The sequence below is a fragment of the Vulpes lagopus genome, chromosome 7 (genome assembly GCF_018345385.1).
Source record: "Vulpes lagopus strain Blue_001 chromosome 7, ASM1834538v1, whole genome shotgun sequence".
NCBI lineage: Eukaryota > Metazoa > Chordata > Mammalia > Carnivora > Canidae > Vulpes > Vulpes lagopus.
The window spans coordinates 91,849,390-91,864,686 of NC_054830.1; the positions used below are offsets into that span (position 1 = coordinate 91,849,390).

Here is a 15,297-nt window from a genome sequence, read left to right on the forward strand (position 1 = left end):
TTTGCACTGAGAAATCTACCAGCCTGATATGGAAGATATCTAGTGCTTTTGATTTTACTTCTGGATATGTCTGCTTCCTTTTCTGCTTACAGAATTCCTATTTGCCCTTCTTATTATTATACCTTTGAACATTGTTTGGAAGTTGGTTTTTCTACACACTCAAAGATACAGAAGGGGATTGGATCTTTTATGTTCGCCTTTACCTTGAAGATCACATACAAACTGGCATCAGTGAAGTCTATGGCTTTACTTATACAGTGAATAACAAAAAATGAATGAGTTGTACGATCCATTCTTTCATCAGGTTATATTCAGAATTCTTTAAAAAAAAATACAAGAGTTTTTGTATATAAAATTTAATGAACAAAAAATAAAAAACTGAAAAAATAGAAAGCATCTCCACTCCCCCTGAATCACAGAGTGACATATACCTACTAGTATGCAAAGAGAACCCAATTAATCTATAAATAGTTATAAATAAATAAATAAATAAATAAATAATAAACGAAAAGTAGTAAATAGAGAGATGGGCAAGGTTATCTGAAAGTAAACGGTGTTTGTCGACTTCACTTGATGGTGCTGCCCCGTCCTGAACACGTTGGACACCCCGATTGCCTTCGTGTCACCGTGACGGCAGGCGTGAGCTTCTCTGAGGCGGCAGGACTCGTGCAAGTGTGCTCCGATCAGTCAGGGAATGTCATTTCCGTGCGGACCCGGGCGGGTCTCATTTCCTCCTCCTGATTCTTTCTTGCAAGATTGTCGAGGAGAAGAAGGATCTCCCGATTTCTGCTCGGACCATCTCCCAGGCACACGGGCTGTGGTTCTTGTCTTGCAGGTAGAGGGAGATCCTTTGGAAGTAGGACCTCAGGGTGGAGTCCTCATGCATGAGGGGGGTCTCGGCCAGCCCCGCCTCCTGCAGGGGACAGGCCTCCAGGTCATCCAGCTGCTGCGAGAGCCCCGAGCACAGTTCCTCCAGGAGAGTCATGTTCCAAGGAGCGGAGGACGTGTCCGGGCAGAAGAGGTGGAAGACCTTCTGGGTCATCACGTGGACCACAGAGAGGGCCTGCGCCTCCTGGAGCCGCTGGCCATCAAACAGCTCCTTGGGGAAGGCAAAGTCATTGGTGTCGTGGTCACAAGAGCCGGCGGAGAGTCTCCTCATCTGTCCCAGGAGCGTCAGGACCCTCCAGTTGCGCAGGCCGTGGGCGTCGGGCAGGTCGCAAGCCAGACAGCACAGGGAGTGGCAGCTGAGCAGCACCAGGGCCAGCGAGAGGGAGCAGGGCAGGGCCATCGGGGATCCTGCAGGGGCTGTGGGCCTGGCTGCGCTGGGCAAGTGTGGGAACCGCGGCTCCAGCTTCTCTGAGCATCTTCCCTCGTGTGTGGGGCTTAAGTAGGCAACAGACGCGTTTTCCATTTCTGAACGTCTCCCTCACTTTCTACTTCTCTTTTTGCTTTCCTTTATGACACACTTTCGACTGGCTCTAGAGCACTGTTTCCCAACTACGTGGGCGTGCTTGTCATGACTGCCCTTGCCTCCAGAGTCTTCTCACGCATTGATTGGCTTTTCACGCATCATCCAGAAAAGTTCGGAACCCGGATGCGCTGTCTCTAGAGTCCAGTGTATGTCCCATGCTCCTATGTGAACTTTGTACATACACAACCCCGTGTCGGTTCACCCTTCTCGTGTGAAGGCGACGCAGGGTTAAGGATGTCTAGCGCTGGTAAACATGAAGGCCAATTGTTAGGCTTCCGACGTGGAATGGGATGGCCAACGTTGAAGAGTGACCTATCGAGTACTGATAGGTACATGATTTCTGATACGGAAAGCACATATGCAGGTGAACCATGTCTACAAAGACAAGAGAATGAACGCAGAGTCTCTCACAATTTAGAACGATGCCAAAGTGCTGATAGGAATCCAAGAGTTGAATTGCTTCCTTGACATGTGCTTCTCCAGTAAGGCCGTTTCAGGTTGCCTCGGCTGACAAAGTGGTCTCTTGCCTCACCTGCGACTCCGTACTCATCAAGGTGTTTTCAAAACTCCTTTTGTTCTGTTTCGCACTGTGTACAGTTACTGATGCGTTGACTGTCTTTCGTAACGTCAAACGATCACGTAGAATCTCTTTGTTCTGAAATGCTGAGAGCCCACATCACCTCCAGGCTCACACAGAAGCCACATCCACAACGCGCCAAAGGCAGCTCCCAGCTCAGCCAGGGCCACCTCTCCCAGTGACTTTGAGATCCAGGAACGGATGGAGACAAAGTCCTCTGCTCACAGGGGCCTGTCATTCCTGGGTGTGTCGCCCTCCTCTGCACACATTTCAGGGCTCTTCCACTAATTCAACGGCCATGCTTCTTGTGTGGTACTCAAGAAAGCCCAAGGAGAGACAACAAACAGGACGGAAGAAGCTTTGGCTGGGGCCCTCCCAGGCTGAGCTTTGGAGAGCCTCCAGACCACCGGACTACCTAAGACTAGTTCACAGAGCTCAGAACCTTGGAAGCCTTGTCACAGGGATTCCCTCTGGTGGCTGAAGGTTCATTTTCAGGGACACTATGCAGATACAGACCACGGATGTTGGAAAAGTCTATCTCGTATTTATTGTTCTGTGCAGCTCACTACTCGTAAAAGATATCTTGCTTTTTAGAGAAAGAGAGAGAGTGAGAGCAATATAGAGAGCAGCATGAGCAGGGGAGGAGAGGGAGCAGCAGACACCCAACTGAGAAGGAGCCCGATGACAGGCTCCATCCAAGCACCCTGGGATTGGCGATCCAGCCAAAGACAGATGCCTCACGGAATGAGCCACCCAGGTGCCCCAGGGACAAGGAATCCTCTGCAGTCTCTGCGCTTGTGGGGAGCCTGATGTAGGGTTCCATCCAACCACCCTGAGATGAGGATCTCAGCGGAAACCAAGATCTGGCTGCTTACCCGACCTTGTCAACCACATTGCCTACCTCGCTGCTCTTTGGAACACTGTATTTTCCAGAGGGGGAGAGAGAGAGGAGAGACAGAGAGATAGAGAGAGAGAGAGAGACAGAGAGAGAGAGAGAGAGAGAGAGACAGAGAGAGAGAAAGAGAGAAAGAGAAAAGCTGAGGAAATTGGCTTTCTACACTCTCTGAATCCATTCCTTCAGAGAAAGACCTGCATTTAGCTCTGGAGATGAATCATCCAGCAGGGGCAGGCTGATGCAGAGAACACAAGCCAGGTGTCCAGGCCTGGTCACTACCTCAGTGCATTGCTGGCTGTAGGGGGCAGTCTTCTGCTGCAGAGCATCGGACAGACCACCGAGTCCAATCCTCCTGCTTTGTCTTTGCTTGTTCCTACAGCCACTGTCCCCTGGTTGTAACGGGGACGTGCCCTCCTGTCCATAATGGTCCGTCATCAGGGGCAAAAGAAGACAACAAGGCCTCTCGGAGGAGAGTTTCCAAAAAGGAGGGAAGGTCCACAGACTGTGTGCTTCAGTGAGTGGCTTGTCCTTAGAAGTCACATGGCCACACAGGATCCACAAGGGAATCCATTTGGAGACCACTTCTCCTTCGGGACTCTGTTCCCATGGGACCGCTTCCATTGCTAGGCTTCAAGGGAACGGACCGGCTTGTAACTGGCAGACCCCAGTAGGCATTTTCTTAAGGATATTGGCACCGGGACATGCACCAGTCTAATAGGGAAGGTATTATCTAGTGCTGTTGATCGTATTTCCGGATATGCCTGCTTCCTTTTCTGCTTACAGAGTTCCTATGTCCCTTCTTCTTCTTCTTCTTGTACCCTTTGCTATTCCTGCCATTCCTTCACTCTGCTGGTTGTTTGGAGGTTTGTTTTTTCTCGACAGAACTCAGAGAAACTGGGTAGGAGATGGGATCGGTTGTGTGCGCCCTCATCCTGACAGGCACATATGCACTGGCATCGAGGAGGACTATGGCTTGACTTCTCATGAGAGTAACAGAATCATGAGGAGAAGAGTCGTACGATCCATTTTTTCATCAGATTCTATTCCGACTCCATCCCTCTCGAAAGAAACCACAAATCCAAGAATGTTTGCAGAGAACAGTTTAATGACCAAGAGAATCAAACACTGAATAAATAGAAAGCATCCCCAGTCCCCCTGAATCACAGAGTGACGGTACACCTACTAGTATACAAAGAGAACCCAGTTAAGGTATAAATAGGAAGAAATAAATAAATAAATAAATAAATAAATAAATAAATAAATAATAAATAAACGAAAAGTAGTAAATAGAGAGATGGGCAAGGTTATCTGAAAGTAAACGGTGTTTGTCGACTTCACTTGATGGTGCTGCCCCGTCCTGAACACGTTGGACACCCCGATTGCCTTCGTGTCACCGTGACGGCAGGCGTGAGCTTCTCTGAGGCGGCAGGACTCGTGCAAGTGTGCTCCGATCAGTCAGGGAATGTCATTTCCGTGCGGACCCGGGCGGGTCTCATTTCCTCCTCCTGATTCTTTCTTGCAAGATTGTCGAGGAGAAGAAGGATCTCCCGATTTCTGCTCGGACCATCTCCCAGGCACACGGGCTGTGGTTCTTGTCTTGCAGGTAGAGGGAGATCCTTTGGAAGTAGGACCTCAGGGTGGAGTCCTCATGCATGAGGGGGGTCTCGGCCAGCCCCGCCTCCTGCAGGGGACAGGCCTCCAGGTCATCCAGCTGCTGCGAGAGCCCCGAGCACAGTTCCTCCAGGAGAGTCATGTTCCAAGGAGCGGAGGACGTGTCCGGGCAGAAGAGGTGGAAGACCTTCTGGGTCATCACGTGGACCACAGAGAGGGCCTGCGCCTCCTGGAGCCGCTGGCCATCAAACAGCTCCTTGGGGAAGGCAAAGTCATTGGTGTCGTGGTCACAAGAGCCGGCGGAGAGTCTCCTCATCTGTCCCAGGAGCGTCAGGACCCTCCAGTTGCGCAGGCCGTGGGCGTCGGGCAGGTCGCAAGCCAGACAGCACAGGGAGTGGCAGCTGAGCAGCACCAGGGCCAGCGAGAAGGAGCAGGGCAGGGCCATCGGGGATCCTGCAGGGGCTGTGGGCCTGGCTGCGCTGGGCAAGTGTGGGAACCGCGGCTCCAGCTTCTCTGAGCATCTTCCCTCGTGTGTGGGGCTTAAGTAGGCAACAGACGCGTTTTCCATTTCTGAACGTCTCCCTCACTTTCTACTTCTCTTTTTGCTTTCCTTTATGACACACTTTCGACTGGCTCTAGAGCACTGTTTCCCAACTACGTGGGCGTGCTTGTCATGACTGCCCTTGCCTCCAGAGTCTTCTGGATTGGCTTTTCACTCATCATTCAGAAAAGTTCGGAACCCGGATGCGCTGTCTCTAGAGTACAGCGAATGTGCTATGCTTCCATTTGAACATTGTACATACAAAACAAAGTGTAAATCTTGCTCTTTTTATTGTTAACTCAACGCAGGCAGGGTTAAGATAGACTAAAAATTTTTAACTTAAATTTAAAGTTTAAAGGTTTTGGTGTGTAATTGTATACCTAAAGTTGAATAGAAACCTATATTTACTTATAGAATTTGTAATATAATACATAACGCACATATACAAATTAATAATTTCTACGAAGACATAATAATGAGTTCAATGTACTTATATATTTAAAATGATTCCAAATTGCTAATAGGTTTGAAACTTTAAATTTATTTAGTTGACATTTGTTTTTAGTGTACTGAATTTTACTCTTGCCTCAGTAAGAATGTAATTTCTTACTTCACCTGCTACTAGATACTCATCAAGGTATTTTCAAAAATATTTTTCTGTTTCACACTATATATAATTACTGATGTGCTGAATACAGTTTGTAAATTTAAATAATAGTATATAATCTATTTGTATTTAATTCCATAAGCCTACATCATATGAAGGCTGAGACAGAAGCAATATCCACAAGACAGCCAATGACAGCTCACAAGTCAGGAAAGGCCACCTTCCAAGTGTGACTTGGAAATCTAGGAAAGAATGGAGACAAAGTCCTCCAATCACAGGGGCCTGTTATTACAGGTTTGTCACCCTCATCTTGCAGACATTTCAGGTCTCTTCCACAAATTCAACATCCATGTTTCTTGTGTGATACTCAAGAAAACCCAAAGAGAGATAACAAATAATAAGGAAGAAATTTTTTGTTGGACCGCTCCAAGGTTGAGCATTAGAGATGCACAGACCATTGTAATATTGAAGACTAGATCACAGCCTTCAGGGCTTGGAGGCACTATAACTATTGTTCCCTCTGGTAGGGGAAAGTTGATTTTCAGGAACACTATGCAAATACAGAACCAAGGATATCAGAGAAATCTCTATCTCGTACTCAATTTTCCTGTGAAATTAACTGCTCTTAGAAGATTCTTTATTTTTGGAGAAAGAGAGAGACAGGGAGAGAAAGAAAGCATGAGCAGGGGAGAAGAGAGAGTAGCAGATGCCCCACTGAGCAGGAGCCCATTGAGGGGCTCCATCCCAGGATGCTGGCATCATGACCTCAGCCAAAGACAGACGCCTAATGGAATGAGACACCCAGGCACCCAAGGGAGAAAGAATCCTAAGCAGACTCTGTGCTAGTGGGGAGCTTGATGTGGGGCTCCATCCTACCAGCCTGAGATGAGGATCTGAGCTGAAGCTGACTTGGATACTTACCCAAACTGGCCAACCAGACTCCCCGCATAATTGTTCTTTGGAAAACTATGTTTTCCAAGAATATATATAAAAGCTAAGGAAATTGGCTTATTACACTACTGGAATAAGTTCTTTCTGAGAAAAACCCTTTTTTTCCTCTGGAGAAAAATCATCCAGCAGGAGCAGCCTGATGCAGAGAACACAAGCCAGGTGTCCAGGCCTGGTCACTATCTTAGTCCGTCACTGGCTGTAGGAGACAGTCTTCTGTTGTAAATAATTGGACAGGCCACAGAGTTAAATCATCCTGCTTTCTATTTCCTTTTTGCTACAGCCACTGTTCCATCATTGCAACAGGGACATTCCCTCATGTCCAAAAATAGTCATCAGGAGAAAAAGGAGAGAACAAGGCTTCTCCTAAGAGAGTTTCCAAAAAGCATAGAACTGTCGCAAACTCTTGGTTTCAGTTAGTTGCTTTGTACTTGGAAGTAAAATTGCCAGACAGAACCCACAAGGGAATCAATTTTAAGTCCTATTCTCATTCTGTACTCTCTACGTGTGACCACTTCCATTTCTGGCCTTTAAGTTAATGGAATGGCTTGTAAATGGCAGACTCAAATGTCCATTTTCTTAAGAGTATTTACACTTGGATGTTACCAGTCAAATGTGGGAAATATCTAGTGCTTTTCATTTTATTTCCTATCATTTCTGCTTCCAGTTTCCACTGAGAGATTCCATTTTTTCCCTTTTCATATTATAACACTTAACATAACTGATACTAACGAAATAGGATTATTGTTTCGAGGTTGGTTATCCTACTTAACTCAAAGATACAGACAAAAGATTGGATTTATGTCCAGATTTATCCTGAAAACTACATATAAACTGACTTTAAGGATTCTATTTTTTTTTATTTAGGATGTAAATAAGATAATAATGAAGAGGTCCTGGGTGGCTCAGTCAGAAAGTGTCTGCTTTTAGCTCAGGTCATAGTCCCAGGGTCTAAGGATTGAGGCCTTGGTCAGGCTCCCGGCTTGATCCTCTGCCCCACTGCCCCACTTGTGCTCTCTCTTGCTATCTCTCTCTCAAATAAATAAAAATAAAAAAGAATAAAAAGCTTTTTTAAAAAATAATAGTGAGTGAATTGTACAATCCATTCTTCCATTAGGTTATAATTAGACATGCTTTCTCTTTAAATAAGAAACAAATATAAGAATTTTTCATAGAAGAATTTAATGAACAAAAAATTAAAAATTAAGTAAGTATAAAGTATATATCTTTTCTCTTAACCACAAAGTGAAGGTACAGCTAATATTACACAAACAAAATATTATACAATATTTTGTATAGTATTGTGAAGGTGTAGCCAATATTATACAAACAAAAATAATTTAAATATTATAAATAGTTAAATAGATAGATCTTCATGGTCAATTGAATCAACTAGGCCTTGTAGAGTTGACATGATGTCACTTAATACTCCTGAAAACACTTGACAGATTGATTTCCTTCATGTTACCATTACTACAGAAATGAGAGTCTTTGACATGACAAACCAGGGTAAAGTGTGCTCTGATCAGTCAGGAGATTCATTTCCGTGGGGACCCAGGCGGGTCTCATTTCCTCCTCCTGATTCTTTCTTGCAAGATTGTCGAGGAGAAGAAGGATCTCCCGATTTCTGCTCGGACCATCTCCCAGGCACACGGGCTGTGGTTCTTGTCTTGCAGGTAGAGGGAGATCCTCTGGAAGTAGGTCCTCAGGGTGAAGTCCTCATGCATGAGGGGGGTCTCGGCCAGCCCCGCCTCCTGCAGGGGACAGGCCTCCAGGTCATCCAGCTGCTCCGAGAGCCCCGAGCACAGTTCCTCCAGGAGAGGCATGTTCCAAGGAGCAGAGGACATGTCCGGGCAGAAGAGGTGGAAGACCTTCTGGGTCATCACAAGATCCAGCTTGCCACCTATCTCCTCTTCCATCCACTAAGGAGACTTGTACACAGCAGAGACCAGCCTGCCCTGTGTCTCATTCAGGGAGCCAACCCCCACGGACCAGTGACTAGCCTACCTAGTGCCCCATCCCCATAAACGGAAAATTTGGTGTACTAGCAGTGGCAGGACCACACTTTATTCTGGAGCTTTGGTCCTTTGCAGGACTGGCCATCCATCTCTTAAAAGCCATTCCAGCATCCTGGAATTGCCACTAGGGGACATCCATCCAGTAGTGGAAAAGAGAGAGTTAGAAACCCAACACGTATTCTAATGGGAAAGCATGGGGTAAATGGAATATGCTGTTTATGGAGAGAATGTCCCAGAGATGAGTCACCAGTTGGTCACCTTTCCCTTCTGGAGTGTCTTGGTTTCATCCAACAGCAGTCTACAACCCTCATGCGGTCTGGGAGCACTGGACAATCAATCCATACGTGTGTGTTCCTGGGCAAACCATCATTATCCCCCAGAGATGATTGATTATTAATTATTTATCATGGGGGGGTATAAGACTTTCCTATGGGACTACTACCTGTCTCCAGGAAGAACTTCAGGCACCTCCTCAAGGTTCTTAGTCTCTAAGAACATCTTTTGGCAGGAAGGGGTGTCTCTTTACTTCGGAGCCAAATGACTCCATTTGTCATGACAACTAACCACATTGAAACGGTCTAGAAACTGGAATGAGGATAGTTGGTTTGCAGTTAAAGTGAAAGTTAACATTTCAGAGCCAGCAGAAATAACTCAGAGCACAAAGAGAATAGGAAGTGAGACCAAGTCCCTATGTTGATCCCTCCAGGTTTCCATCCTCCCAGGAGACAAGACCAGTCACACAGAAAAGCACAGAGACAGAAATTATGTTGGCACGAAACCAACTTTGTTTCCCAAAGAAGGAACTTACCGGACCTCAAAGGTGGAATTGTGCTGCACAGACTCAATTTCAGGGTACTGTTGTTCCTCTGAGGGTCCCTTTGTGTTCACCAAGATTACTTGGACAGGCCAGGTCTGAGGACACCGAAGAAGTCTGGGAGGACTAGCAAGGAGAGTCCCTGGCTACACAGGATAGAAACGTGAGCCAGCAGGAAGGAGAGCAGGATTTCTTGAATAGAGCAGTGACAGAGTGTCACTGTCAGAGTGGCACATGGAGTGTCTAGGAGACTCAGAAAGGAAAGATGAGAGAGTCTCATCTGTGATTGGGGTCTGGAGTTTTTATTGATGATTGTAGTCTGGTGCACATGATCTCTCAGGCATCCAGGAACTGGTCAAACAAGGACAAGGTCCTAACCACTTAATCTCTGGGGCCAGGAAGTCTTGGCATCCAGATATCTAGCACCAGTGGTTGGGAAGAAGCACATGATGGCCGGCATGCTCATTATGTGTACTCATTCCCAAGATATTACCTAGTATGCTTGAAGACTCAGAAGAAAATCACTAACTCCTGGTCCCTTACAAGGAGGACACACCGTAAGGCATGCACAGGGTGGAGTGCAAGTTGTAGCAGGAATGGGAGAAAGAAAAGCAACAAAAAAAATGGATTTCCTGGGGTCTCTTTAGTTTTCCTATGTCAACTCTTCATCCTCAGCACGAGGCCCAGTGTCCTGGCTCAATACATCATGTTCACTACACGGGCTCTGATTTCCTGCTCCTACCAGAAGGTGTTCACAAAACACCGAACTAGTTTGCTTCATCACAGCCATATTTGTTAGGCCTGTGCAAGACAGTGGCCAAAATATCCACTCTACTCTTAACTGGTATCGACCACACCTACTGGGATTATTGCTGAAACCACTGGGACTCTGGTTGCTTTCAGGTGCTCAGGGCGTTGGGGTTCAGGCTGCAAGAGCACAGTTGTCAGCCTTTGCCCAGCACTAGAGGAAACCCCCCAGGATGGCCTCATCTCAACCTTGCCCACAGCCTGGCCACCACAGGAATATACCTAGCCTGGTGTCCTACACAGAGCCACACATCTAAACTCAGACTCTCCTTGATTCACACAGCTCAGGGCAACCAGGCTATTGATCCACAAGTCGTGGTGGGTCTTTACTCAAGTGACACCCAACGACTGTCTTCCTGAGATGCTCTGGAGACAACTCAGAGACAACAATGAACCCCCATCGCCCGCTCTTATCTCCATCCATCTCTGGAGGAGAGAGGGCTCCATTGCACTCCGATATCTACAGTGTGGCAGGTAATAAGCAGTGTTACCTCAGGCCAAAACATGAAGGTGTGTATTCTCAGTCCTTGGCCCTGCTTGCTCTTGCTTGCTAACCTACCTACTCACTCTTCCTTGTTACTAAGCTTGGCTGTATCCACTCTTCTAGAAGACAGGCATGGAGCCTTTAATGACCTGCTGTGGTCTGAATGTTTGGATGGCCCTTTGGAAGGTGACAGAGCACAAGCAGGTAGCCATCATGTTGGAATTGGGGCATTCATAAGAGTCACCCCAATCTAGGATTTTCTCTCTACAAGCTACCTAGCATGTACTTTGCCTTTTTTTTTTTTTTTTTTTTTTTTAGCAGAAGGAAAGGACTGAGCCCTGAGCTACCTTATCTTCTCCTTAAAATACCTCCCGGCAGAAGTCTGTAAAAGACCTTAAGGGGAGAGAAAACATCTCACCCAACTTGTTTTTCTAGGCAACTGGTCCATTCCCCATCACTTCCAGAGCTCAACTAATATTCATGGGGAGAACAAGTAGAGTAATTATAGGAGAATGGACAATACCAATATAGACTAAAGATACAGGATTTGTGGGATGTGCCAGGCAATAGACCTGAAGATCCTTTATAAATTCCGTGATTCTACAAGGGAAGTTAATAGAATACCCTAGAGGGCATTTAAGAATAAAAAACAAAATCAGTTTGTGTGGGAGGAAATTCCCTTCAAGTTTGTGTTCTCAGTTTTTCGAATATCGAGGTGAGGGTACCAGGCCTGGTCATCAAGAGAAGACTCACCCTAGGTGCGCCTGAGTGGCTCAGTCGTTGAGCATCCGACTCTTGATTTTTGCTCAGGTTGTGATCTCAGGTTCTGAGATGGAACGACACGCCTGGCTGAGCGATCTGTGGAAGATGACCTCCTCCTTTTCAGTTGAAAGATCCGTATTCTTGACAATTTGGGTCTCTGTGAATATCTTAGATATTTTTTGTGTAACTTTGGTTAGTGAAATGTCTTTCCTAGGATCTCCTCTTGACTGTACTCTTAACGGGAAACGGTAGTGTTGTGCACAAGCATCGAGGACATTTAGGTCAGATCTTTCCATTTTCTTGGGTAAGAATTTGAACAGAATTTACCAAAATGTCATATGTGCCCTGCTCCCCCTTGAAAACTCACAGGAACTTTCAAGGGGGGTCCTTTCTTTTCTTTACTTAAATTTCTGCTATTAGTGCATCATGAATGTTTTGAAAGCACTAATTTATATGGTTTAATATTAATTAAAGGTATTCTTTACATAAATTACTTGCATTTGTTATTGATGTTGGAAAGATGTTAGGGTTCGAAGCTGATGGCCAAGAAAGAATTCTTGAGACGTCTTTGGTGCAAAAAGGTGGTTTTATTAAAGCACTGGACAGGACCTGTGGGCAGAAAGAGCTGCCCTGCCCTTGTGAGGAGTTTCAAGTTGGGAGAAGGTTAGGGATAGCTTAAGCTTCCCAGGCATTTTGGAAACAAGCTTTCCACGCTCCATGTGTAACGTTTTGATTTGACATGTGCTGTGAAATCCATGGTATTACTGTTTAGTAAAAACTCAGTCCCGAGACCCTTCAGATATGTATCGGTGAGTCATATGCTTGGAGGATGATTGCCAACATGTATCTTGGGTGAGTAGAGGTAAAGGAAGTTTCCAATGGAATTTTTTTCTGTTAAAGTAGATTTACAGGATCCTGGGGTTGAGGTATGCTTGCCTTTTGCCCTGAGCAGTGTATTAAAATGGAGGCAGCTGAGTCCCTAGAGGAATGTCCCTCTGCCTATCTCAAGGACTTGTCTGTCAGTGGGCTGTAGGGAGTAAGGAAGTTTAAATTTTCTTTTGTCTTTGTTTCCCACATTAGTACCACCTAAAATTCTGTGCTGGAGGAAAGTACTCACTTTACCCTATTACTGACACAGGAACTAGGCGTGAGTTAGTGTTGTTAATGAAGGATAATTGGTAGAAAGGCAGGCAGGGACAAGGGGCCCTGCCCGAAGAGGAGACTACTCTTTTTTTTTTTTTTAAGATTCTATTTATTTATTCATGAAAGACACAAAGAGAGAGGCAGAGACATAGAGGGAGAAGCAGGCTCCTCTCAGGGAGCCCAGTGTGGGACTCGATCCCTGGGCCTGGGATCACACTCTGAGCTGAAGGCAGATGCTCAACTGCTGAGCCACCCAGGCATCCCAGAGGAAACCATTCTTTAAAGGACTTTACAGAAACTCTGGAAGGCACCCTCCACCCTGTGCCACAGGAAGAACTACCTAGTAGGTGGATGACAAAAACCTAATTGAATGACAGGACCCTAGGGGCTTAATCAGATTAAATATCTTTGAGTAATTCACTTGTGTTTGTGTCTGTGTTAGTAAATAAAAATATTTATTTTCTTTAGTAGAGCATTGTGTCAGAGAAGACTGACTTTCATGAGTAAGTAATGATGTAGGAATCCTTTCAGGAACAATGTAGGAGATGCACCAGACCCTCTGACAGATTAGAGCAGTGGGAGCTGGTCCTTTTGACTTACTTTCTGGGAGAAATCATGTCTCATGAACGTTGGATTCGATTTCAGCAATTGCATGAACTAGAAAATAAAGTGAAGGATGTTACACAATCATGGAACTTACATTTCAACACATAAGCAATGAATATATCTCTTATTTGTCAGTACCGTGTTGGGTGCCAGATACAATGGACAAAGTGGACCTATTACCTGTTGTCACAGAGCTTCCAGTCTAGGGGTGTCTGGGCAATTGAGCGTTCTAGTAAAGTACTGCTGGTGGCCAAGACAGGGTAAGGACAGGACACTGGGGGCATGTAAGAACATGGAAGGGTCAGGGAAAGCTTCTAGAAGAAACAGCTACTAAGCTGGCATCCCAAAGATCTAGGAGTTAGACAATAAATGCATGATGATCAATTTTGAGCATATGAAGTCGAGATATCCTAGGATAGCGGATAAAAATAGGGGTTTGGACATAATGACTAATGTTGGTTATACAGTTCTGGATAAATACATACACTTGGAACTCATCATCATAAAGATGACATTCAGAACTATTTGGGAGGTTGAGTCTGTATGTGTAGACAGGATGGCGGGTGGCACCTAGCATAGATTTGGAGGAACACCAAATTCTCCCAACTTGAGAGAGGGGCTCCCCCAAATGAAAGAGGAAGGAGCAGAAAAGCAGGAGATAGTAGGACATAGATATGAGCTGGAGGTCAGACTTGAAAATGGATGTTGTGCTCAAGAGGGGCAGACGTGTGTGAAATGTCAGCCAAGGGGACCCACAGGCATGTCTGAGCTCAGGAAGACCTAGTGTATAGGAAACCGTGGCTGAGCAGTTTCAGGAGAGCCGGAGGCTGCCGCCACATGGCAGGGAGTGTGGGGAGACCTGGATATGAAGCAGGAACCCAAGGGAAAGAGAGCTTCAAACCATTTGGGTTTGAACAGAAATACAGGAGCAAGTTGATGCCTGCAGGTGCTTGTGGGGCTGAGGACAGAGAAGGTGGAAATTCAACACACGTGATGTTCCCTGCCTTTGAAGAGAGAAGGGAAATGTGGGTCCGGATTGGAGAGCAGAGGTCACCGATCAGTACTAAGCATCTGACTGGAGCCTTCTCTACTTGGCATCAAAGGAATCTCTCCCAAAGCTAAGCCTTGTGGAATCATCCCTCTGTCGGGTGTCGCAGAGGTCTTGCACCCAGGGGCAGTGCACCATCTGAGGCTTGGGGTGAGGAAGAGGGATGGTCTTTCATAAGTGAGGGAAGGTATAATGCCAAAGTGGGAATGCAGAGGAGCCAAACTCCTTGTCTCGGGCAGATCAATTCTATGCAAGCAAGTTCATCAGTGCTGAGGCTGAAAACCCTGGCGATCGCAAAATGTAAATGAACTTGGAAAACTTTTTAAGAAAATTGAAATGGAACATCTTCTGAATAGTTAAGAAGTACAAGTGTTCTTCATAGGAAAAACAGAATTTTCCCAGTCATGTCGATAAGGACTTTTGTGTAATTGGGGGATAGGAGTTAATATTCATCCCATGAATTAGTAAAATCAGATAGCAAATTGGGAGATATTTTTACCTGGAAACCAACCACAGTCACATACTGAATACGTCTTCATACGCAGAAATATTTATCATAGTTGTCAACATACAGAAATGTATTGTACTAGGAAATAGATCTTCAGATTGGCATATGGTAAAGTGTCAGATTGAAAAAGTTTAAACATTTAATGAGTCTGGATTCAGCAGTACATCCTGTCTTTCCTCATCAGCTCCTGTCTGACTGATCTGACACACCGACCTCGGCTCTACAGCGTATGTGGATTTCCGGAGAACCCAGGCAGGATGGCCTACTGCTTTCAGAAGATTATTCCATGAGCAGATTACATTGAAAAGAAATATGTCCTCCTTCTGCATTTTCAAGGATAATAAGAAAATAAATACTTTTGGCCCTGGCATCAAGTAAGTTTTTCTTTCTTCATTAACAACTTGACAGGAAAACTGAGGAACTACGGAAAATTATTTTGATCCTGGAGATACTGAAA

At 45.6% G+C, this 15,297-nt stretch overlaps 3 protein-coding genes across 3 annotated transcripts; all 3 read right to left on the reverse strand.

Annotated features, from left to right (window-relative positions):
- Nucleotides 1-525: 525 nt before the first annotated feature.
- LOC121495363 (interferon alpha-1/2-like) lies at nt 526-1,748 on the reverse strand. Its single transcript, XM_041762730.1, has one exon. It carries the CDS (start codon nt 1,409-1,411, stop codon nt 725-727), a length of 687 nt encoding a protein of 228 aa, XP_041618664.1. The 5' UTR covers nt 1,412-1,748; the 3' UTR covers nt 526-724.
- Nucleotides 1,749-4,268: 2,520 nt separating this feature from the next.
- LOC121495364 (interferon alpha-1/2-like) lies at nt 4,269-5,242 on the reverse strand. Its single transcript, XM_041762731.1, has one exon. It carries the CDS (start codon nt 5,120-5,122, stop codon nt 4,436-4,438), a length of 687 nt encoding a protein of 228 aa, XP_041618665.1. The 5' UTR covers nt 5,123-5,242; the 3' UTR covers nt 4,269-4,435.
- Nucleotides 5,243-8,215: 2,973 nt separating this feature from the next.
- LOC121495211 (interferon alpha-1/2-like) lies at nt 8,216-8,569 on the reverse strand. The gene has a single exon (XM_041762469.1). It carries the CDS (start codon nt 8,567-8,569, stop codon nt 8,216-8,218), a length of 354 nt encoding a protein of 117 aa, XP_041618403.1.
- Between the last annotated feature and the right edge of the window lie 6,728 nt (nt 8,570-15,297).